This window comes from Dunckerocampus dactyliophorus, chromosome 1 (genome assembly GCF_027744805.1).
Source record: "Dunckerocampus dactyliophorus isolate RoL2022-P2 chromosome 1, RoL_Ddac_1.1, whole genome shotgun sequence".
NCBI classification, from domain to species: Eukaryota; Metazoa; Chordata; class Actinopteri; order Syngnathiformes; family Syngnathidae; genus Dunckerocampus; species Dunckerocampus dactyliophorus.
In genome coordinates, this window is record NC_072819.1 from 25,029,005 (window position 1) to 25,054,938 (window position 25,934).

Genomic DNA, 25,934 nt, shown 5'->3' on the forward strand with positions numbered 1-25,934 from the left:
ACAGACCATGCATTCATGAATTCAGAATAAAGTTGTAATGTATAATATTATGACTGAATTCCTGTAAATTATTACAACTAATTATTCATAATTGTTTGATGCTTAATGCCTGTGTATGTATGTTACCGGCAAACAAAACAATATAAGAACACAACTGGTGAGCGTATGTTACCCTTAGTGGTTTAAAAGAAAAGATTGTAAAAAAAGTCTGTTTTTCACAATTACAAATTAAATTTAATAAAAATTGTTCAGCCCAAATAAGAGGACTGGCGCTCATGGCTGTCACTCACAGCTGTCTCATACATTTCTCTGTTTTTAGCATACTTCTTCATAAAGTCACATTGTGAAGTGTCCCATTTTATACCAACTTAATTACCCAGTGTGAGTCCTCTACCCATAACTGCCTGCTCTTGAAGGTTTTGACACTTGTATTATCTATAAAAATGTAGGCGAATGATGTCAGCTTACTCTATTAAGTGCAAATCTTTCAGCCAACGACTGACAATTACCGCTGACACCAGTGAGTTATCGTTCTCTCCTAAAAAGGCCATTCTGTTGTTGTGCAATAATTCAATGAAGCCATCTCAAATCAGTAGATGGTTCTGCTGGTTTTCTTCCATGATGGACATCATCACACAGCCTTTTGTTGACCTTTTCAGCGACTCATCCGAACACCATTCTTCTATTTGGTGTGGAAACAAAAGGACACAAGAAGATGGTAGAGTGTCACTATGACAGGTAGCAATGACATGTCTGTCCAGTACGTGTTGAAATACACACTGCATGTACGCAGCAGCTCAAATAGATTATTGGCTTTATATCGAAGGCTTCTTCTCTTCTCTCTCAGATCTCAAATGGTGTATGTTGATCTTGCTGGTGATTGAATGCCACAGTGGCAGCCCATGACAATTATTCATTGAGCCAGTGTGAAGGATTAGTGGATGAAAACAACCAGCTCATATCACACAGGTGGTTTTAGTCCAAGATATCTACAACACTTCTGATTGCCTCTAAGTTCAACATACAAGAAAATAGTATGCTATCTGATGTACACTCAATAGAAAAGTTAAATGTAGCTCAGCATCTGCTGTATACATTCACACATATTCTTCAAAGTCTTTTATCTAAAGGCCATTGAAAGAGTTTTGATGGGTTTTTTTAGTCACTGCTGGTGCTAAACCCATCCATCCATCTATTTTTTATTTTCTATGCCGCTTATCCTCACTAAGGTCATATGTCAAAGCCTATCCCAGCTAACTTCGGGCGAGAGGCGGTGTACACCCTGGACTGTTCGCCAGACAATCGCAGGGCACATATAGACAAACAACCATTCACTCTCACATTCATACCTATGGACAATTTAGAGTAACATGTATGTTTTTGGAATGTGGGAGAAAGCCAGAGTACCCAGAGAAAATCCACGCACGCACGCAAACATGAGAACATATAAACTCCACACAGAGATGTGTCTCCAAACGGAGACTCAAACCCAGATCTTCTGACTGTGTGGCCAACATGCTAACCACATTGGTGCTGTACCCAAATCCAGATATTTGGAATGCTAAGCTACTTTAATTATAAAAAACATCATCCTCAGACAAGGAGCTGCTGTCTATGTGTCGTACGGTGGCCTCTGCAGTGACAGTGCATTTGTCCGTTCTGGTAGAAATCCTCTCCTGCTGTCTGATGGACGTTGGACTAATGGACGCCATTGGTGGTGGTGGTGGCTGTGAGGGGGCCACCAGGCCTGTTAGCTGGCTGTTACTGTATGTCTGGGCATGGATGCTGTACAGGTGTTGCGGGACGCCGACGCTTCCACCGTCCAGCAGGAAGTGAGACAAGAAGGGGCTTTGTGCTGCTGAGAAGAGACAGTAAAAGAGACAGGTAAATACTGTATCGACCTGAATATGAGATGACACTGAATATGAGACAAACCCTCTTTTTCAAGACCAGCATTTGGAAAAAACAGTTTGTGATGATGACCCAGCTTCACTGATCACCATTATCTTAAATATAGCAGAATTCATCCTCTGTTGTTTGCTAACTTGCTAACAACTTTCGAGACATTTTTTCAGTTTGCCAGGTCACTCTGGTGTGTGCGAGTGACAGAAAGAAAAGCTCTGGCTTGGGGAGAAATTGTTTGGCGCCACATGCTTTCAATATCAATTTACTTAGAATAGCTCCTTGAGATGCACCATCTCGTTTTCGAGGGAGTCCAAACACAGATACACAAAACATCATAAACATACATAATATACACAATATTACACAACAAACACAAAAACACACTGCTCTACCATTTCCACAGCCCCTACACCACACCCATCACCAGCTCATATACATACACATAATCAATTTCAATACAATGCAGCATCAGGAGCAACAGATACAACAGCAATTTAGAGGTAATAAAACAAATAAAACATGAAAACAATTTTAAAAGCAGGAACATCTGGTTTGTGAGTGGAAAAATAAATTTGATCTTAAAATAAAAAAGAGGTACAGTAATGGACTTTAAAGATAGAGGAAGATTATTCCAATCAGATAGAAGTTCAGGCTTTGAACTTCAATGACCTGCAACCTATTTCTTTTATGCTTTTCATCTTTTCTGAACAATAAATGTTACAATGTTGTATTCTCGTGTTACACAATGCCAACACATCAGATCATTTGGAAGTGAGACGTGAAAGCAATTTTGGATGGCTTTGCACTGTGTTTTACAGAGTTTTTTTTAACACCAAGTTCCACTGAGTCAACACAACCCGGACTTCCTTACATGGGCATGTCCAGGCACATGCTGTAAGCCTTCCCTCCCCCTGCTCTGCTTCGCTCTGCTCTGTTCACCGTGTTAGCATGTATGGCTCCCAGGAAATGTTTATTTGAATGTGATCTAAAGAGGCAAGCATCAGGCAGAAGTGGTTGATTCCCGGCCAGCAAGAGACAAATATGCTCATCTGTCAACGGCACTTCATACGGGACTGTTTTGTGAACATTGGAACATCGCCAAACTGTTGCTGAAGTCCGATGCCTTTCCAACGCTACCTGGTTGAGTTGAAGAGTCAGAAGAGCAAGCTGTAAGTAACACTTTATCTGTGTCCTAACTGTGTTTATTTTGCGTAAGTAATCAGACAAAAGCGGTTGTCTGTGTAGCATTATAGAGCGTGTATACAGCTAGCGGAGGGAGTGTGACCAATGACAGCGTAGTGGGCTCGGCGGGAAGCGTACCTGGAGGAGGGCAGGGGGTGGAGTAAATTACACAAACCATTTGGGCAGGAGGCAGAAAACACTGCAGGAAGAGGTGCAGAGTCTGGAAGATCTAGAAAGCTTTCTGTGTGGTTATCGTGTGTAGCTGCTCTATAGGAGTCCACAACTCAATACAAAGGCCCAGGAATTAGTATAATAGGTCTCCTTTATAGATTTTACAGACTTTGAAAAATGTATTTGTTATATGTCTAAGAGGATATGGAGCTATATACTGAACCAAAAGTTGTTTTAAGTATTGTGGAACATGTAAGTGGATACATTTAGAAAGAAACACGACCCAGTGAAACTGATGGCTAGATTTAGGCTAAGGCCAATTGGGTGCCTTATCAAGCATGCCCAAAGCAATTTTTGAAGTGATTAACAAGAACGGTGGAGCTACTCATTACTGAGTCCTACTGAGAACATTTTTTGCTCTACTTTGGTTTTTTGTTATTTTTTGAGTGATGGTGTTAAAGTTTTGATCAGCTGATTAACAGCATATTTCAGTTTGAATTGTTGTTTTCAATAAATTAATTTTCAAAATGCTTTTTGTCTCACTCCCCCTTCTTGTTTTTGCATATCGTAGCTCTACTTAAAACCTCATTAAGATCCAAATTTGCAAAATGTAAATTCTAGCAATTTTTCAACTGGTCTCAAGTGTGTAGTGAGAGTGTAGTGGCTCAATCAAAATCACAGGATTCTTACTTCTACAAATAATCAGTGACATTTTGAAGAATACTGCTTGAGAATTGTGACCAGCAGAGGATACCTCTGTGGAGACGGCGGACTCTGAACCCAATCAACCATCGTCCCATCACAAAGAAAAGAAACATTTTTGGAAGAAATAATGTGAGTGATGACAAACCATGCAAGCTGGTAGAAGGTTGCTCTAAGCTGTCGTTCATGGACCACACGGTCATAGCAGCCTCAGCCAAGGCAAACTGCTCTGCCACACCTACAAAGAAGGCACACAAACACAGCTGTTGTTTTTCACCAAATCGACTAATCCCACAGGCTATTGATTGTACATGGTTGAACCCAAAAACAACGCACCTCAAAACAAAGCTTACAAGCATTTAAAGGTCCTCTTTTAGGCAAAATGTACCATTTAATGATCTTATAACAATAATATGTGTCCATAGAGCGTCTTTTATTGTTTGTTTTTTTGTCTCTTGAGAGAACGGTTGCTTTTGAGTTGGGAAGGAAAACTTCCTTCCTTGTGGATACCACCCTCCCCGAACTAGATCACACAAGACTGCCTTGTAAAAAAAAAAACCAACAGGCTTCAGTACACATCTTAAAGTAAAGCCTGGAGCTCTGTCAGTCATCTACAGATGTTAGAGCTGTTGATCATTTTGTTTTCTTCAGCAAATAGGCTAACCAAAAATGATGTTGCTGTTAAAATGTCAGCTATATTTGTGTTGCTAAAGTTTTTGTTCTCCTGTCCCGCTCCTTAATGTTACCTTGCTATATGTGATATATGCCATTTATTACATTGGACAAGTGTATAGTTACAGTGTGTATGTTAAAAATTCTGTCTAAATTCCAACATCATTTTGACTAGGACCTGCATATTTTTAAGTCTACTTTTAAGAACGCTTTTAAGCAAGTTTTTTTTTTTTAAAGAAAAGTCAGGCACGGACCAGCTCATCCTGATTACCATAGGTAAACACTAGGGGTATCGTGAGACACTCAGTCACGAGACAAGACGATACACGAGATTGGGTCTATGAGAACAAGATGAGACGTGATTTTAACTTTACTTTTAAGAAAAGTAAAATGACAAACTAGAAAAACTATGACAATATATTGCAATCTACTAATCTAACCACTCGGCCACCGTGTGGCCTGATTTATGACTTTCTTCAAATGTAATGTGTTACGATTCTGTGTCAGTTGCTCTGCTGCCGCCTGTCTGCCTTGTGGTTGCGGTGCACTCCGTCCTGCTGAGGCAGAGACTCCTGGTCACACCTGCAACCAATTACATGCCTGATCCTCTTAAGCATGCCAGCAGCTATTCCCAGTTGCCAGGTTGTACCTCCAGCTTCACCTGCTCACCGCTCAGCTTGGTTCCTGTACTTGTTTCCCTGCTTTCTGGCTTTTAGTGTTCGGGTTGTGAGTTATATTTCCTGCTCGGTATTTCCAGCAGCTTTGTGTATATTCTCTAAGGCTACGTGCTGTCTTCTTGGGTTTTTCCAGCAGTGTTTTCCGTTCCACAGTATTGTTAGATTTTCCCTGTTAGCCTTTTGCTCTCAGAGTTTTTGTTTGTTACCTTTTTGGACTCTGGTATTTGTGCTGTACCTTCTTACTCCCTTGGAGGACTACTTTTGTTCCTACTAAATATTTGTTGTTATCATATGGACTGTTGTTCCTCTGCACTGGTGTTACCAATGTTAATTAGGAGTAGTTGCACACTCAGTTGTGCGTAGGTGCAAACACTCACGCCAAGGAACAAATGTAATAACATTGTTACGACCCTACTGGTGAATCAATCCTAATGTCCAGAGGGATGTTTTTTTGATTAATTCAATTCCCTCCTGTGACTCACCAGCAGCAAAGCGAGCTTCCTTGATCTCATCCGTCATTTGGGAGTAAAATTGTTCGTCTTCCTGCAGCTCGGCGCCCACCGCCCCCCAGCTTCCGCCTCCTCCAGCCTTGCCGCCGCCTCTTCCTCCTACCCCGCCTCCTCCTCCCCAGCCTTTCCACTCAATCAGGTGAGCAACTCTTCCTTGGGCCATGGCTGTCGGCTTGGTGATGTGTTCCTTTATCGTGGCCACCAGACCTAAATAGAAACAGCAGGGTGGAGGAGGAGATGGAGGGATATATCTTGATAAAGTGCCTGGCAGACAAAGGAAATAGGAGTGAATTTGAAGGAAATTCTTGAAAGATGAGTGTTGTAAAGCAGGGGTGGGAAGATGTGCATGTGGTTGACACAACTCTTTGATCTAAATGTGATTTTAAATTGAGAATATGGGTGAAACAGCACCTTAGGCCGGATGGGAGAAAAGGTCCACCTCGTGAATGAACAAGTGTGATGTACAGAATATGAAGCAGAGGCTGAAAGAACTTGATATATTAAAACTAGGGCTGACAAATTAGATTAAAATTTGTAATCGGATCAATAAAATTTTTCTGCTGAATTAATACTGTGTGTATGTGTGTATGTGTATGTATATATGTATATACGTATGTATGTATTTGTGTGTGTATATATGTGTGTGTGTGTGTATATATATATATGTATGTATGTGTGTATACTGTATATGTGTGTATATATATGTAACGGATGCCAGACAGTGAGGTTGTGCAAGTGTACGTTGGTAAACCTCACTCCCTCTGCCTTGAGGGCTGCGCTGAACACGCAGTCAAGGCTTTTGGCCGTGTGGTCAGCGCTCTCGCCTCCCATTCCGAAGGTCCTGTGTTCGAGCCCCAGGCAGTGCGAAACAGTGCGGGTTACATATATATGTGTGTGTGTGTGTGTATGTATATATGTGTATGTATGTATGTATATGTGTGTGTGTGTGTATGTATATATATATATATATATATATATATATATATATATATATATATATATATATTAGTGGTCATAATACTTGAATGGGAAGGCAGTATTTGTGTGCCTGATTATTTATCTCATTGTCTCTGAATATCCTGCATATGTGGTAATGGTTTAATTTATTTTGAACATGCTTATTTTGAACATACAAGTTGCATTGGAATACATCACATATTACAGTTCACAGATCTACATGTCCAAAAAGGAGTAGGAAGAAGCAAAGCTTATTTAATTTTGCCCCCCATCCGTTTCACATCAATTGCAATACATTTGTTCACTTCCTGTATTCCAAAAGGATAATGTAATATAACAATTTGGTAAAACAGAAGTCAAGGTTCTTGTCACCGAAAGTAATTTATATAACAGTCATAATAGATAATAACTGATGAAAGGGTTAATAGTTGACAGAAACATAGCTGGTTGAGTACAGGCAATGTACTCACAAAAGAAAGAAGAGTTAGTTAGCTCAGGACTCTTCTTCCTTTTACTTTGTAAACATCAACTGCTTGTGCTGTTTCTTGAAATATTTGTATGAGCAAAAGAGCACAAAAAAGAAAGTAAATGACATTACCAACTAGGGATGCACCGGATACTCATTATAAACGAGTATCCGTTACGGATAATGCATTTTTGCTGAATACGAGCATGAAACCCTGGAGGAGGGTCATGATGGCGAGCGTCTGGCGGAACAGCCCGAAGAGACGACATGGATCCCCCCCCTCCAATGAGCTCACCACTCACAGGGGGGGGGCAAAGGGGTCTGGTGTAGAGTGAGCTGGGTGGCAGCCGAAGGCGGCAGCCCTTGGTGGTCCGATCCTCGGCTACAGAAGCTAGCTCTTGACTGTGGTTTGCGCTTATGCGCCGAACAGCAGTTCAGAATACCCAGCCTCTTTGGAGTCTCTAGAGCAGACCTGGGCATTTTAAGGGTTGCTTGGAATTAAGAAAATAAAACCTCGTTTCAAATTTTACATAATGTGTGGACTAACACGGCAATGCTTTTACTTTGAAGCCTGTTTATTTATATCAGTGTACGTACATACGTCAAATATTTATTTTCTGAAGCCAGGGGTAAACCCCATGTTTTTAGTTTACGGTGAGCAGATCGCCGTGTTTAAGGAGTACAATTTGAGTCTGAATTATGACACAAAACACGCGGAGAAATACAGAAACTTGACTGAGGCTGAGAGAGGGGGAACATCCGAAGATTTGCTAGCAAAGCTAGCAAAACAACAGAGATATTTTACCAAGCTACACGCAGCCCGGGACGAAGCGACCAAGACCAACTTTGTAATAGCTCACAAAATCGCTAAAAACTGTTGCCATTGTGAGTGCTTGGGTGAGGGTAAGAGGGTGAGTGCTTGGTGGATTCTGCAGCGCTAATATGTCCGGAGTATAAAGAAGCATTTGAGAAAGTCCCGCTGTCCAGGCGAACCCAGACCAGAAGGGTAGAGGACATCGCGGAGAATTTCGAACTTCAACTCAAAAGTGGAGTGGAAAGTTTTTACTTTTTCTCCTGGGCTTTGGATGAGAGCTGCGACACTGCCCAATTACTTGTATTTTTCCGAGGAATAACACGGGACTTGAAGATTACAGAGGAGCTAGCAGCAATGAGACCAGTGAAAGCAACAACAACAGGGAGTGATCTGTTCAAGGAGGTAAACGCATGCATGGACAAGCTTGGACTGAAATGGGACAGACTGGTAGGTGTCACTACTGATGATTGTCTGAATCTAACAGGAAAGTCAGACTTTTGAAACAGATTCAAGATAAAGTGACAGAACTCTCTTTCATGAGAAAGTTGCAGTTTCTTTCAAGTCAACTTGAGAACAACGCTCTCACTCACATGCAAACCCTAAAAGAAGTCAAACTATCAGCTGGTCACCTCTGCGGGTACTCATCCATGTTAGGAGAACTGCACCGTGAGTTTTCAAGGCATTGAGGATGAAATGCACCTGATTTCCTCTCCCTATGCATGCACTGTGTACAGGTATAATGCACCCAGTGATGTACAACTGGAGCTCATTGACCTGCAGTCTGATACAGTACTGACAGAGCACTTTAAGTCTGCATCACTGCTGGAGTTCTATTCATCTCTCAAGGAGGAGAACTTTCCAAACATAAGGAAACATGCTCAGAAGACGTTGGTTCTTTTTGGATCTACCTACATATGTGAACATACATTCTCAGTAATGAATTCACCAAATGCAGGTACAGATCCTCACTCAATGATGATCATCTGTCAGGTGTACTTCGCATCTCTACCTCAGACATTCAACCTGACTTTGATGCACTGGTTAAAGCTCAACAGAGGCTAGATTTCTCTCACTGAACAAAAAGAAACAATCAAATGTGTTCACTTTTACTTTTTTTGCACAGTTTGGCAGTAATATTGTGACATATCTTGTTCATGATATTTGGCAGATTGTGGTGACTTAATAGAAAGTTGGAATCAAAACCCATTTTGGGGTTAATGTGACTGAAAAAGAGTAACAAATGTTTCACATTTACCATTGTTTTGGAGAATTTCACTGAATAAATTAATTTTTGGAAAACAACCTCACTTTCACATTACCTCATAATGACACATACTCTTACCAGCTTGAGTAAACAATGCCATTTACTGGTTTCAAAGTAGAAATAAAATTAATAGCCAGAGTGCAGTACAAACTTTTGGCCCGGCTCGCCACAATATTTTCTGCTTCTCATTTGGCCCCTTGGGAAAAATAATTGCCCACCCCTGCTGTAGAGGGAGTACTGGAGAGTGCTCCCCCACGGGATTGCCTTGTTCTGCTGGAGGACTCAAGGCTCACGTTGGCAGCAACAGTGAGACCTGGAGAGGCGTGATTGGGAGGAACGGCCCCTCTGAGCTGAACCCGAGCGGTGTTTTGTTATTGGACTTCTGTGCTCATCACAGATTGTCGATAGCAAACACTATGTTCAAGCATAAGAGTGTCCACATGTGCACTTGGCACCAGGACACCCTCGGCCGCATCTCAAGGATTTACTTTGTGGTCATATCATCGGACTTGCGGCCATATGTTTTATGTTTTGCCAAATGTTTTAGTATGTTTTTGTGAAGAGAGGAGCGGAGCTATCAACCAATCACCACCTGGTGGTAAGTTGGCTCCGATGGTGGGGGACGATGCTGGTCAGACCTGGAAGATCCAAACGTATTGTGAGGGTCTGCTGGGAACGACTGGCAGAGTCCCTTCTCAGAAGGAGTTTCAACTCCCACCTCCGGGAGACCTTTGACCATGTTCCGAGGGAGACGGCGGACATTGAGTCTGAATGGACCATGTTCCATGCCGCCATTGTCGAGGCAGGTGATTGGAGCTGTGGCCGTAAGGTGGTCGGTGCCTGTCATAGCGGTAATCCCAGAACCCGTTGGTGGACACCAATGATGAGGGATGCCGTCAAGCTGAAGGAGTCCTATCGGGCCCTTTTGGCTCATAGGACTCCGGAAGCAGCTGACAGGTATTGACACGCCAAGCGGTCTGCGTCTCTGGCAGTCGCTGAGGCAAAAACTCAGACATGGGAGGAGTTCGGAGAAGCCATGGAGAACGACTTCTGGACAACTTTGAAGAGGTTCTGAACCACCATCCGGCATCTCAGGAGGGGGAAACAGTGCACAGTCAACACGGTGTATGGTGGTGATGGCGTGCTGCTGACCTGGACTCGAGATGCTGTGGATCGGTGGAGGGAATACTTCAAAGACCTCCTCAATCCCACCGACACTTCTTCCTATGAGGAAGCAGAGCCTGGGGACTCCACAGTGGGATCTCCTATCTCTGGGGCCCCAGTGTGGATGAGATCCGTTCCTTAAGGCTCTGGATGCTGTGGGCGTGTCTTGGTTGACACGACTCACGAGTCTGTGTTCCAACTATCGTGGAATCACACTCCTCAGCCTCCTTGGTAAGGTCTATTCAGGGGTTCTGGAGAGGAGGATGCAACGGATAGTTGAATCTCGGATTCAGGAGGAGCAGTGTGGGTTTTGTCCTGGTCGTGGAACTGTGGACCAGCTCTCCACGCTCAGTAGGGTCCTTGAGGGTGCATGGCAGTTTGCTCAAGCAGTCTACATGTGTTTTGTGGACTTTGAGAAGACATTCAACCGTGTTTCCTGAGGAATTCTGTGGAGAGTATTCAGGAAGTATGGGGTATCGGACCAGCTAATTCAGGCTGTTCGTTCCCTGTATGACCAATGTCAGTGTTTGGTTCGCATTTCCAGCCGCAAGTCAGGTGGTGCATTTCACAAGACAGCTGTATACGGCTCGTGCGTCAGTCACTGCCGGGTTTCTTTTTGCTAGCTTATAATTTGGCTGGTGCGATGAAGTCAGTTGGAAAACTTTGCTTGTGGTACTGAACGCGGTCCTTTTGAGAAAAATACAGTGAAGAAGGCTGAGAGATTATAGATTATTTCCCTCATGCCATCACTGTTTGCATGAATCACCAACTTCATACAGATCATTACAAAAAATAATGAAATAATAAGGTCTTACAGATCACTTACACACATACACACGTAGCTGAATAATAAACAATAAATATAGCAACTTCTGATCAATCCATGTCAATTTCAGACTTAAAATAATGTATAGATTTAAGCCCCACCCATTTCCGGGAAACCAAGCCAACTTTCGCTTTATGCCCTGCCCACTCCGAGTACAGATACGGACAATTTAGATGAGTGAACAGATATAAATGCAGATACAGATAGTAGTGTACTTGCTCATCCCTATTGCCAACCTCCCATGGCTACTAATATAATTGCTATGTTGAGTCACAGTGAAGCACAGCTTGTTGTTGTGTTTTGTGTGTGTGTGTGTGTGCGCGCGCCCATGCAGTCTCACCTAACAGAGAGGAGGTGGCCAGCTCGCCAATTCCATAGTGCTCGCTTTTATCTGCGGCTGTGCCATTTGACGGAGCCTGGCCATCCTGCACAGGTAATAGAAAACACAGCAGTACATCATATGGAGAATGGCATTTTCAGCCCAAGCTAACGTATGATCATTCTCGCAGACCGATTCCTGCGGCAGTTTGTGGGTGTAATTACTTCAATTATTACGGTTACGTGACAGCAAACAAAGTGACCTCACTTAAAATGAGCCAACGAAATCGTTTGTTTACGTGCCGAGAGAATGAGAACCATCCATCCATTTTCTATGCCGCTAAATCCTCGAATGAGAAACATGGCTTGCTCAAAAGTAAGAAAAGTTGATGAAGAAAAGTAAACATTTAAAAGTGAATGGACGGACCAATATATGTTCCTTCTTCTAGAATCTGAATGCTCTGAGACTGTAGCTGCTCAAAAGTGCAAATGTGACGCGACAACTTGACAAAACACACATCGTTCGAGGGGAAGTATCCACCCAAGTCTGATGTGAGAGCGAGGAAAATAAGATCCCAGTATGAAAAATCTACGGGGGTCATAGCACATTCATTTATAGCACAGCAACATGCAAATGAGTCATCACTTAGGATTGTATGGATATTGGTGCAAAACAAAACATCTTTCACTGATGGGAGAGTTGTGAAGGAAGGAGTGCTTTTGCTGCAGAGACCTTACTCAAAGGTAAACAAGAAGAGGAATTGTGTGACAAATTCCGGCAAATCCCAATGTCAGCTACAACAATAACAAAAAAAATGTGAAACTTTAAGAGAATGTGCTGTTGCAGCTTGTCTGTTAAAGACACTTATTACATTGATTTAATAATTTTAATATTATTTTTTCAGAGAAACTGGTGCAGTTTTATTTAACAGAAAAATAAGCATCTTGTGTTCATTCATTGTTTGTAGAGTCAAACTTATTATTTTTGTGAAATTTGGTCCTGTTTTCTTTTAAGTGCAATTTAGGTGCCAAAATAAGTTGTAGGGTGATGTGCAGGGTTTCATTACATGTGATATCCGTATGAGCTAATCTGTTTGATGCAATTTAAGGCAAAATAAGATTCAGACCTTCGCTGTGAAAAAAAATGTCATAAACAGACGTTACTCAATTTTAAATGAAGACCCCTGCTCTAGACAAAAGTACTAGGACATCTAAAGGAAGTGAAAATGTGGAGTTATTATATCTTCTTTTGTTTTTACTTTCTACAGGACTGTGTGTCTGGGATTTTTTAAATTCATGCTGGACCTGAGAGACGGCCTACTGGCTCATGATCTCTGTGGTAGTTCATTCTAAAATGTGTTTGATAAGCTTCTTCCACACCAAACTCATCCAAGCTTGCTTTGTACACTGGGGTACAGTCCTGCTGAAACAGAAAAGGGCCTTGTCTAAAATACTGTATCTTGGCCTAACCCTTTATTGATTAATGAGTTGCCTAAAATACTTGTGTTTCTCCATACAAATCAAGATGCTTCTCTACTTGGAGGTTATGGTTATGGTTTAATTTATTTCAAACATGCAGCTTACATTGAATGCTTCATATAGTTCAGGCAGCATTATCCTCCAATAGTGCTTTCATATCATCCTGTAGAACACTGATATCGCTACATAATGCTGTATTTTCTGCCATAGGTTTTTTTAACCTCCTTGAGAGCAGCGCTTAAGCCAGCATTATCTTCCAACAGTGCCTTGATATCATCCTGTAGAACCCTGACATCCTTGCATAATGCTCTATTTTCTTCCATAGGGTTTTTAGCTTCCTTAAGAGCAGCGCGCAAGCAACATTGTACTATCCGACCGCCAGACTGGCCCTATTTCTGGTTTTAAATCCGTATTTCCAGGGCCAGTATCATTTCGCTTTGTGTTTGACATTGTTGCTAGGCAACCGCTTTGAACTTCAGCGGTTAGCGTAGTCAGGAAAGCACCAAAATAGATCAAATTTCTAGTATCATCAGCAGAGCTTTTGCCATGAACGTCCTTTCGAGTCAACAAGGGAAAGAAAAGTACATTACAGTACTTTATTGGAAGCCAGAACATTACCAAGAAAATAATCAAATTTACTTTTCTCCTTTGGTAATTTTTTTTTTTTTTTTTGAGGTTCTTTTCGAGGTCTTACTTAAAGTAGTGAAATGTATGAATGCAACACATAATTATTGGCAATTAGCTGGGCCAGCCAGGCTGGCACTTTTAATTTGATTTAAAGCACACATACATATGTCAGTCTAATATAAAGAAAACAAACCCATGCTCTCTGAAAGGCAGAAGCATTACACCACCAGGGGTTAACCTATATGGTACATATACAGTATATATTTACAGTATATACTGTATGTGATATTGTCAATATATAATATAGTAATATAGTAATATAGTTAATATTCTTGCGGATTATACTTCACAGATAATGATAACATGACCAGCTACTGTACATCTGAACTGTGCTGTGTTTGCCTTCCAAAATTTCAAGTAATTTGGTCATGAGATGTGGCATGAGATCATGCCATAGTTGAAGAATGTATTGTATATGATACAAATGTTGATGCTTATGGAATAACACCATATACTGTATACCCACAGTGACCACATAAAGCAATCATTCGATCCAATGCAAATTTTGTAAGTTTACCCCTTTCATGAGCAGTCCATAACTTCACTGTATTTTATACAATATTTACAGAATATTTACAAAAAAATCCAGACCAGTCTGTGTCCTGTAGAATCTTGGGTGACAACCTGCTGACCTCAGCCAGAACACTAAAGCTGGGTCGTAGGCAGCACTGCACAACAGTGCCCCAAAACATAGTGCAGGCCAACAAAGGAGTGGCTCAAGAAGAAGCACACTAAGATGCTGGAGTGGCCCGGCCAGTCTCCAGACCTTAATCCCATGGAAAATATGTGGAGGGAACAGAAACTTGGAGTTGCCAAGTGACAACCTCAAAATCTTCAGCATTTGGGGAGTATCTGTAAAGACGAGTGGACCAAAATCCCTCCTTAGATGTGCCTGTGTGACTTCTGCTCTTGCTAACAAAGGTTTCTCCACCAAGTACTAAGCCACGTTTTGCTTGATCAAATACTTATTTCTCTCGATCAAATACAAATTCATTTATAATATTTATTTCATACTTTTTTGTTGATATTCTACCTCAAAATAAATCAGGACATACCAACACAATTATGCAGTGTCCATGTCTTTGTAAGGAGGGCAGGGGATAAAATATTATTATTATTATTATTTATTATTATTTTCCCCACTCTATTGGTGCCTGAGGCCAAAGTGAAGTGTTTTCGACCTAACAACCTAAAACAAAAATGAAAAAGGATGACTTCTTTGATAATTTACTGACCTTGGTGGGGTCTGCAGGGTGACCCTCATGTATCACTGTCATGGGATAGTGGAGCTCTATGGGGAAATCATACACAAGCACTGGTATTAGATTGCTGGTTCTCCAATTCAGCTTGAGTGTGAGCTCAGGACCTTCATAACACAACCGCTTTCTTTCTATTTATTTTCAAGGCCAGGGGTCAAGCGAGGCCCACTTTAGATGAGACGAGAGACCGTTGAATCCTCAAACATCCATGAAACTGGAGCCTCTTGGCATGCATATCTTGGCTTTGGTCCTCGCTGCCAACTTAATTTGCAACTGATGGTGATGAGTCGCAAATGAATGACAAGTGCAAATGGGAATTAACGTTAAAAAGGTCAGTGAACACACACACACGCACACACAGAGGGTTTCCCCTGAGAAGTGGCATCAAGACAATCGGTTGTTGCTATGGCAACGCTACAGCAACAGGAGGCAAGTGATGCCCTTCTATTGACTTAAATCAGAAAACAGCCACAAATACACATATAAATACATGTACATACACCCAATATGAACATTAAATTCATATTCACATATAAGACACCAAAATGTCATATCATATTTATGAATATCTATCTATCCTTTAAATTGATTTTATGTTGCTCTTTAATGCTTTTTTTGTTTTTAGTAAGTACTTTGCACTTGTGCAGTATGTCATTGTGCAGCCAGAACCCAAAGACAAATATCCAATTGATCCATTTTAAATGATATTTACTTTATCATAATCTACCTATCCATTACCACTGTTGCATTTTTATTATATTATTTCATTTTACCTCTCCAGACACATATATTTTCATTTCATCATTATAATGATAAATAATTATCATACAGTGGTGTAAAACGTGTATGCCCCCTTCCTGATTTATTTTTTTGCATGGTTGTCACACTTAAATGTTTCAAATCGTCAAACAAATTTCAATATTAGTCAATGACAACACAACTTAAGACAAGTTTTGAAACTTTTTATTAAGCGGGAAAAAAATACAAACCTGCATGGCCCCCTAAACCTAATAACTGGTTGGGCCGCCCTTAGCAGCAACAACTGCAATCAAACGTTTGCGCTAACTTGCAATGAGTGTCTTACAAGGCTGTGAAGGAATTTTGGCCCACTCATCTTTGCAGAATTGTGGTAACTCGGCCAAAATGGAGGGTGTTCCAGCATGAACCGCCTTTTTAGGGTGCTACATCATCTCAGTAGGATTCAGGTCAGTACTTTGACTAGACCACTCCAAAGTCTTCATTTTCTTTTTCTTCAGTCACTTGCTGGTGTGTTTTGGATCATTGTCCTGCTGCAGAACCCAAGTTGGTTTCAGCTTGAGGTCACGAACAGATGGCTGGACATTCTCCATCAGGATTTTTTGGGAGACAGCACAATTTGTGGTTCCATTTATCACAGTAAGTCTTCTAGGTCCTGAAGCACCAAAACAGCCAAAGACCATCACACTACCACCACCATATATTACTCTTGGTATGATGTTGTTTTCCTGAAATGCTGCGTCACTTCTACGCCAGATGTAATGGGACACACGTCTTCCAATAAGTTCAACTTTTGTCTCGTATTTTCCCAGAGGTCTTGGGGATCATCAAGATGTTTTCTGGCAAAATTGCGATGAGCCTTAATGTTCTTTTTGTTCAGCAGTGGTTTTCATCTTGAAACTCTGCCATGCAGGCCGTTTTTGCCCATGGCTTTCTTATGGTGGAGACATGAACACTGACCTTAACTGAAGCAAGTGAAGCCTGCAGTTTTTAATGTTGTTGTGGGGTCTTTTGTGACCTCTTGGATGAGTCGTCGCTGCACTCTTGGGATAATTTTGGTTGGCCGGCCACTCCTGGGAAGGTTCACCACTGTTCCATGTTTTCACCATTCGTGGATAATGGCTCTCACTGTGGTTCGCTGGAGTCCCAAGCTTTAGAAATGGCTTTAGAACGTTTTCCAGACTGATAGATCTCAATTACTTTCTTTCTCAGGTTGGGGGTGGGGCAACAGGGGGGCAATCACTTTTTCACTCAAGGCCATGTAGGTTTGGATATTTTTTCTTCCTTAATAATAAGTTTCATTTGTGTTCAGATGTGTTGTCATTGACTAATGTTTACATTTGTTTGATGATATGAAAAATTTAAGTGTGACAAACATGCAAAAAAAAAGAAATCAGGAAGGGGGCAAACACCATACCACTGCTCATATACCACTGTATATGAGCTATATGCTACATGGTATGTTATATTGTATACAGTGAAATATTATATGCTTGTTTATATTTCTATTTTAATTTTTTTAGAATATGCTGCAAAACCAAGAGCTGGAAACTTTTTTTTTATTGTGTTGCTGCAAAAAATATGAAGACAAAAATTAAGTAATTAATAATTAATAATACTTATATACAATTTTAGCATTAAATACTTAACACAAATAATAATAAACTAAAATATAATATAACTATAATAAATACTAATTAAATAGTCAAGTAATTGTTCAAACTATATACAGTAATTCAACTCTCAACTCTACTCTCCCACCCTACCATCTTTTTTCTGTTTTACACACACACACACACACACACCTGCTTTCATATCTATTTGCCTGTTATGCGCTCATGTGTGTAAATCTTTTCAGAGTGCATCACAGTTTAATATTGCATGACAGCAAGGAATATGGTTAAATATCTCTCAAAGAAGCAGATCTCATTCATAAGAGAAGGAAGGTCCTGAGTGAGAATGTTGTTTAGTAAACATCAGTCATTTGAGCAGCGTCACAATACAAATAAGATGAGCTTTAGATGGCTTTATCATGTCATGAAGCCATTTGTTGTCCTTTAGGTCGCATCAAAGACTCCCAGCGGTATAATGGGTGAAAATAAGTTTTTGGGATGGATTGCTTCCCACTCATCAATTCCATGATAGATTCAGGTCATGAATGTGCCTGTCAGATTGGATTTGGGGGTGCAGACGTTCCAGCTCTGCATTGGAGATATCAGCGATGCCAATCAGTGTTGCACAGATGACATGATAAGCAGCAGTCAAACTTTTCCAGACACATTCACACATATACAAGGACACGCATGCACCGTGCCACTGACCTTTGTGAGCTTTGCAGAGGCAGCTCCCCATGATCTCTGGAATGCCTGGCGGTTATCTGGTCCCCATAGTCGCGGATCTGGATCACAGAGAGACAGGCAGGAGTTGAAGAAGAAGTCTGTCAGCAGAGAGAGGTGACCAAATGCTGTTAAATGGGGTGGGGGGTAAAGGGGGCGTAATAGTGAAAGCTACATGAGCTGGAGGCTGATCTATTCTCTGTATGACACACACACAGAAAGAGAGAGCGAGAGAGAGGGGGCAGAAAATGAGGAGAAAGTATTAATGCACGTTTGGTGACGTCTCCAACAAATCCCCTCCCCTCTACATCTCTATTGTCCTCCTCCTGCTCACACATGACGGATGAGAAGCTGTGAGATAAAAAAAAAAGTGTGTGTGCAACAACATCTTTTATTTTTTCAGTCTGTGAAAACAACAAAATCATTGTCATGTCAATAGCAACAAGGGTGCTTTTGTTTTGTTTTTAGTGCTGTTTAGTTTAGTTTCAAATGATTACAATTTTTAATCAGATTAATCAAATTTAAAATTAATCATGACTAATCACCATGTCACACTATGTCGGAAATGTGCCCATTTTTACTGTATTTGATTGGAAGAAAGACAAATGACAGAGCAGGATGACATATATTTGTATGTATTAACAGCGCCAAATTAACTGAAAATTTAAATCAAGTTAAGAGTTGGCACACGTCTGAAAATCTATTTACCGAACACTGGTTTCTTTAATAGCAGAATATTTTAATCAGACTTTAACTGTTATTATGAACAATGAGGAGTTGCATTCAAAGACACCACATCATTTAAGTTTAATTCACATGTTTTGAGTGAATTTTCTGGGATGTCCGAGCATACTTAAATGCAGCAAATTGTACTTCCACATTAGGAGTTACAAAGTGAGTGATGCTAATATCCACTTATTGTTTTTCTTTGCATTTCTGTTTATTTAGACCACACATACGCCAATAATAAAGCCGCTGATGTTCAGAGTGTCTGTGAATGCATCTCGCGGTCTGTCTACTGACATTGAGGAAGTGTCATTGCAATGAATGGACTAGAGACGTTTTTGTTTGCAGTTGGAGACACATAGATGGTGTTGGAATTGCACTGCTGTTGATGTGTTCAAGTCACAATGAAGTTATAAAACTGTCAGACTCTGTGTGACTGTGGGGAGCTCCACTGTGCCGCCTCAATCGTCATAACAGACAGCCGTGCCTTGCCATGATACGTATGTGTTAATAACACAAAAAAATAAAAATGAATTAATGAAATAAATTACTTACGTGCCATTTTTGACAGCCATACATATTACCATTTTCTAAGAGGGGAAAAAAGGATAAAGAATGTCTAATGGTAAAGATAATAGTGAGTTTATTTATATAACATGCCTTGTTTTAAATAATGAGAAAAAACACAGTAGTGTTATTGTTGGCGGTGGGACTCAAACAGATGTTATGTTGTGTCTAACTGATTTTAATTGTTGATTACTCATTAGGGGTGTAACGATTCGTTTTAATAACAATTCGTTTCGTATAAACGATTCATGGTTGCCGACATGATTCAGGGACGATATTGGTTCATTCAACGATACAGTCCGAAACGATTCAGTAACTTTAAATCAATTCAGTAACTTTTTAGCCAATAATTAAACCAGTGTGACTGTGAAATAAATACCTGGATACTGGACAGTGCAGGTGAAGTTTCGTAGATTCCCGTAAGGGAATCAGGTATACATTAATTGTGGATATGAAAAAAACAAGTAATCAACAATTAATGGCAAATGCATTCACATTTTATTTGAATCAAGTGCAACCAACACTTCAGGTTGAATTAACAATGAATGAATTAACAGGTTGAATTAAATCAAGTGAAGTATTGAAGTTAGAGCAAATTTGATACCGCAGTGCCCACACCACACTACACATTGCACGTACACACAAATTCCGGTGCAAAACAGATTTTAACAAAATTTAATCTGCAGATATTAGTCAATTCATATCCAACATACCTTTTATCTTCATGAGTTTGAAAGGCTTACGGTTGGACTTAACTTTCGAAGCACTTGTAAGACTTGATGTGGTCCATCAACTTAGGCCAAATCAAACTGTTACACTTGTAACGTTTAACGTCTTTATCATTAAAAGTGCTAAACAAACACACACATTCATATAAAGCCTGCCGTGCTTAAATCCAATGCTTTATTAAATAGTATCGATGCAATCGATTGATTACATTTTAAACTATGTTAGATCGATATATGTCATCCGGAATGGCAATTGCTGAACACAGATCGATGTAGTTGGATAACAGATATATAAAACAATACATCAATGTAGTGGTGAATCGTTACACCCCTATTAATCATGTCTTCAAGCAATTAAGGCAAAATGAAGTGCACTACATGTCTGCAGCCAGCAGAGGTGCTGTTGATTCAGTCTCAACTAGTTTGCTGTCTAAAGAAGTACTGTATATGACATCAGCTGTGGAAAGTTGAGCTACAGCCATGCAGACTTCTGGCCAGTGCTGATTGGCTCAATACACAACTGGCATGGAAATAGAATTCAGTACAATCTAAGAATCCGCAAATCCCTTTGCCACACAAACATATGGCATAAGGGCAGTTTCTTCAGGACTAGATTCAGACGATCATTTGCATTTCCAAAAGGACATTCCTTTGAGGACGATGACATCCATATTTTGGATCGGGAGGACCACAGGTTTGAGAGGTGCCATCTACGTCAAACTTGAAAGGCCCTCTCTGAACAGAGAAGGAGGTTTATGCCATCCCCTATCATCTACTTAAAGTCATGTCTTGACATCTCTGTCACGATTGGTGCACGCCAATAATAGAGTGGATCCCTGTGCAGAGGAACACCGACAAAAAATTAGTAACAAAAATATTTAATAATAACAGAGGGTGTCCACGAGAGAGAAAGTACAACACAAATCAAAACAGAAAACGCTGACAGCAAAAGGCTGACAGGAAAATAACTAGCACTAATACAACAAAAAAACACTGCGGGCAAACCCAAGCAGGAAGCGTACAGCGCAACGTAGCTTAATAGCAGGTCAAGGCAAAAACTCACAGTAAGAATATACAGGGACCAGAAAGCAGGGAAAATGTACAGGAGCCGCACTAAGCGGGAAGCAGGTAACAGGTAATTAGGAGGTACAATCTGGCAAGGAGGTAACGCTGCTGCCTTGCTTAAGAAGGTCCCAAGTAATTGCTTGCAGGTGTGCTCAGGAGCCTCCGCCTCCGCAGAACGGAGTGCACCGCAAGCAGAAGGCAGACAGGCGGCAGCAGAGTGACAGACACAGAGCGTGACAATCTCTCCCCCGAAGATTGTTACTGTACGTTCACGGGCCACACCGACCACCACAACAACAGCCCGTGGTGACCATCCCCAGGGGACACGGCCACCATCGACATATGAGGAGGGGAACTCCACACCTAAAATCTAGAACTGAAGAAGTCTTTTGGATTAAAGGTGAAATGTCTTCAACCAACATGAAGAGTCCAATAAATTTATAAAACATAAATTTAGAGTAGTTACTGAAGAAGCAATGGAGTAATGACTAACTAATGAGTAGTGGTTAGAGTTTGGGTTATGTAGGTTTGTTCCTCATTAACTACTGTAATTTTGTGTACCTTATTGTAAAGTGTTACCCCGATAAGATTTCTTCTATCCCTTTAAAAAATGTTCATTATTTAATCATTAATTTAACCAAAAGTCAATCAAGGAAATCTCTAATTAGAAGATTTTTTTTTCCGAGTGTGTATGTATATAAAGTCTACATTGAGTTATTTTTCAATAAATGAGGTTGTCCAATGGATGCTACATATCACATACAACAATGCAACATTAAGGAGTGGGACAGGAGGACACAAACTTTAGCAGCAGTAGCACAGCTATGTCAGCCACAGGGTTAACATTACAGTCACATTTTAACAGCAACTTCAACAGCAACAGCAACTTCAAACTTACAGTTCGTACGTCTGTAGCTGACAAAGAAAGAGTTGGATGTGTAGCAAAGCCTGACTTTTAACAACGCTGTCCGTTCTGTGAAAGTTATTTTGAATAAATGAAGGTATGACTAGCCTAATGTATAAGAAAAGGGGAAAAAAGAATCATATAGCTGTAATAAATACTGCGCACAGGGGCAAGTCTTCCATCCATCCATTTTCTATGCCGCTTATCCTCATTAGGGTCGCGGGGGTATGCTGGAGCCTGTCCCAGCTAACTTCGGGCAATAGGCGGTGTACATCCTTGACTGGTCGCCAGCCAATCGCAGGGCACATATAGACAAACAACCATTCACACTTATGGATAATTTAAAGTCGCCAATTAACCTAACATGCATGTTTTTGGAATGTGGGAGGAAACCGGAGTACCCGGAGAAAACCCACGGGGAGAACATGCAAACTCCACACAAAAATGCCCAGCGGAGATTTGAACCCAGGTCTTTCCGATCTCCTGGCTGTGACTGTGTGGCCAACATGCTAACCCAGGGGTGGGCAAACTTTGGCTCGGGGGCCACATGCTTTCACAAGCGTTTGAATCCGGCCCGCCAGTTGCTTCCAAAGTATTTAAACCTTTAACATACAAGCTGGCAAGTAGTCAGAGTCAGTCAATCTTAGACAACCTTGTGATGGTTTAAATAGCTTTTCACATACAGCGATCCAAACAACTACCTCGCCCATGGTACCAAACAAACACAAGTCAAAAAATATGTGACACACAATTTAACCTACCCACTACCATGTCTGGGAAGTAAAAAAGGAGGGACGTTCACATATTATTTAATAGTCAATGTTTCAGCGTTCATAGTTCACATTGTGTATCACATCCTTAATTCAGTAGAAAAAAAATGTAAAATTCAATTGTTGTTTTATGTGGTCTGATGTTTGAAGTGCTCCTGAAAAAAGGGACACAAGCACATATAGTAGATTGTATGACACTGTAATTCCAGGTGGACTGTCAGAATTATAAACGTAAAATAACGTGCATGTATCAAATATATAGTCTGGCCCCCGGACAATTTTTTTAACTCAATGCGGCCCGCGAGTCAAAAAGTTTGCCCACCCCTGTGCTAACCACTAGACCACCGTGCGGCCCGAGGCAAGTCCTGTGAAGTAAAATTAAAAAATTACACACATAGACTTCTCACATACAATGTGTTATGTTGGAGATTAAATTCTCCACAACCTCCTAAAGGTCAAAGGACCACTTTGGAAAATTAATTAAGCCAATTTCACCTCCCCTTTGCGTGTTTTTTAATCTCTTATGAGAAGGAAGAAAGACTCACAACAAATTAGTTTTTTCCAAATGTATTGAAGAATAAGTCAGACATAATAATTGAAAAATAAGTCAGACAGGATAGTTTCCGCAGTCTACAGGTACCTGGACCCCGTTTCATTTCACCTGAACCCATCTCCTGGCTGAAAATGAAAGAGCGCTCCCGCTCACCTACTCTGCTAATTATTTAATAAAGCATTGTTTCTATAAACTACTTGTAATCATTCACTTTTCTAACATACACAGCCCCCAGCAACAGCATTCTTGCCTCCAACTATGATGAGAGTCCTGTTCCCATAGCAACCAAGATAATGCTCCTTTTGAAAGCTTCTCATCAAATTAGAGTGATTAGGATTTACATATTAACATGTTAGGCAATAGACTGGAAATGGTGCTGCTGATACACATAAAAACCCTTCAGAGCCAAAAGGTGAACTGAAATAAGATGTATCTTGAAATTAGAAAGAATTATAAATGATAAATAAGACGTTGCAAACTTGACATTAAGAATAGTAATTGGAGAGGACCAACATGGATAGCCAGCAGTTGCGACATGAAATATGTATTTACAAAATTACACAGCAGACGTTATTAGAAAATTACAAATGGCACTGAGAGCACAGATGACGTACCTCACCACCGAAGAATAACAATATGCATTTCTCCTTTCTGTCAAAGGAAATCACTCTGCTGTGTTTTTCTTGAGTCGCACAGCAGCGTGGAGGACTCCTGCAATCCCTTTATAGGCTTTGATGCCACAGGGACATCAACAAGCAGCTTTCACAAGCTTCCAGGGGAGAAAGGATGCAATTGCTTAAAGTGATTTCTTTGCATGTTTTATATTTTTATACATAACAAACCACATTGTCTTTGAGGAGAACTCAAAATGCAATCATACTAGAGCAAGGGTCATCACTATTAGAGCTACTTCTACAAAAACAAAGGAGAGGTGAGCTATTATTTACATTAGCATTATTTACAGTGCTTCATATGGTTTTATTTCAGCACTTTTAATGATAAAGACGTTAAATGTTAATCGGCTTGTCGCTGATGTCATTGTCTTCCGGGTATATGGTGGTCATGGGAGTTGTAGTTGAAATAGTAGTTTTGAAATTTGAAATTTTTAATTTGAATTGAATTTACAATTTTGAAATTGTAATGAAATACAGTTAATTTGCTTCTTCTTCTTTTGGTCAGTTCATTCACTCAGTATTCATATTTAACTCATTTGGCCTTATTTGAAACTCTATTAAGTGGCGAGGGACAGGCTTCTTGAGACGTCATCTGTACTTCTGTGAAGAAGGTGTTGGACGTTTCGCTCCTCATCCGAAGATCTTCGTCAGCAATCTAATAGGTGCTGGTAGCCTAGGCCTTAAATACAGTAAGAGTGGGCGGAATTGGTGTGCCATAGGTGGAGGGCGGAATTGGAGTGCTATAGGAGGAGGGTGTACCATACCCTCCTCCTATAGGACAACTCCTGTACGACTGAGAGCCTACACAGATCTATTGAGTGACATTTATGGGGACTATATGCAAAGCAAGGACGGTACTTATGGTCCAGTAGCAGTGACGCTCAGTGACATCATCACCCAGCGCGACATGTCTAGGTCAAAACACATATGTAGGAATGTTACAGATACAATCCCCGTATGAAGCACCGGTATGAAATATGTTTTGTGACACTTTCTGCCATTTCTGTCGCTGTTAGACATCTTTATACTCTTTGATCAATCTCTTGAGTCTGGCAAAAGCCTTCATTACTCTTGACCAATCAGAAAATTTCTTTAAACAGTCTAGCAATGGGTATTGTTCATTTAACTGTACAGTGTACGTTTGACCTTTGCGGAGTTCAGGATCGGTTTCTTCTATCTCTCCCACCGTTTCCTCTTTGAGTGGAAGATCTTGTTTCCAAAGGAAATCTTATTCGCTAGATTCAATTGGCGACAAACGTGTGAAATCTTTTTGCATCATTACTTATCTATGCCAATACGACTTGTGAATCGGTCCAATAAAATTCCTTCAGATTTTCAATTTACATTTCTCGTTTGACTACATCTGCGTTGTGGATTGAAGTCTAGGGATGGTCATTTGTTTAGTGGGCGTAACTCCTGCTCTACCCATGACGAATGAAAACCTGATCTGTCCTTTGCTTGTTGCTCTGGGGTGTGAACATGCGCCATAAATTTCGAGGCTTGTGTCTGAAAAGTTAAGTAACTCATATTGTACGACATGGATGTCTTGTGAGTAGCTTCGTGGGCTCTTCAGAGCTGCCAACTTGGGCAGGTCTCTCAACCATGCTTCCCACCTTGATAGAATGTGGTCTGGGAGAGCATCGTCCCAATTAACTTTATCTTTATTTGCTTTCCAATTAATATGAACGGAGCAACAAACCTAAGGTGGTCGAAGACTGAAGCGACTGTTGAGAGCACCCCTCTTCTTGTCAATGGGTTGTCTTTGGCTTGGACACTGAATTGGAATTTGTCTGCTTCGATACA

At 40.7% G+C, this 25,934-nt stretch overlaps 1 protein-coding gene across 3 annotated transcripts; it reads right to left on the reverse strand.

Moving 5' to 3' along the window:
• On the reverse strand, positions 1-24,145 carry fam131c (family with sequence similarity 131 member C). Of its 3 annotated transcripts, none has more exons than XM_054799763.1 (7): positions 24,072-24,145; positions 18,130-18,206; positions 15,029-15,084; positions 11,650-11,734; positions 5,792-6,025; positions 4,109-4,198; positions 1-1,858 (listed from the first exon to the last, which is right to left on the reverse strand). In XM_054799763.1, exons 2-7 carry the CDS (start codon positions 18,158-18,160, stop codon positions 1,572-1,574), a joined length of 783 nt encoding a protein of 260 aa, XP_054655738.1. In that variant the 5' UTR covers positions 18,161-18,206; positions 24,072-24,145; the 3' UTR covers positions 1-1,571. The 3 variants fall into 3 exon arrangements, with proteins under 3 accessions (XP_054655738.1, XP_054655740.1, XP_054655739.1); XM_054799765.1 differs by lacking the exon at positions 24,072-24,145 and adding an exon at positions 15,160-15,325 and having other exon boundaries at positions 18,130-22,004; XM_054799764.1 differs by lacking the exon at positions 24,072-24,145 and having other exon boundaries at positions 1-1,855; positions 18,130-22,004.
• Between the last annotated feature and the right edge of the window lie 1,789 nt (positions 24,146-25,934).

Excerpts from the sequence above, each read along its gene's own strand:
- fam131c (XM_054799763.1), bottom strand. The coding sequence starts at position 18,160 with ATGGGGAGCTGCCTCTGCAAAGCTCACAAAG. Across the intron at positions 11,735-15,028 it reads ACCCTGCAGACCCCACCAAG|GATGGCCAGGCTCCGTCAAA; the intron begins GTCAGTAAATTA and ends TTACCTGTGCAG. Across the intron at positions 6,026-11,649 it reads GGCCACCTCCTCTCTGTTAG|GTCTGGTGGCCACGATAAAG; the intron begins GTGAGACTGCAT and ends GTTTCTATTTAG.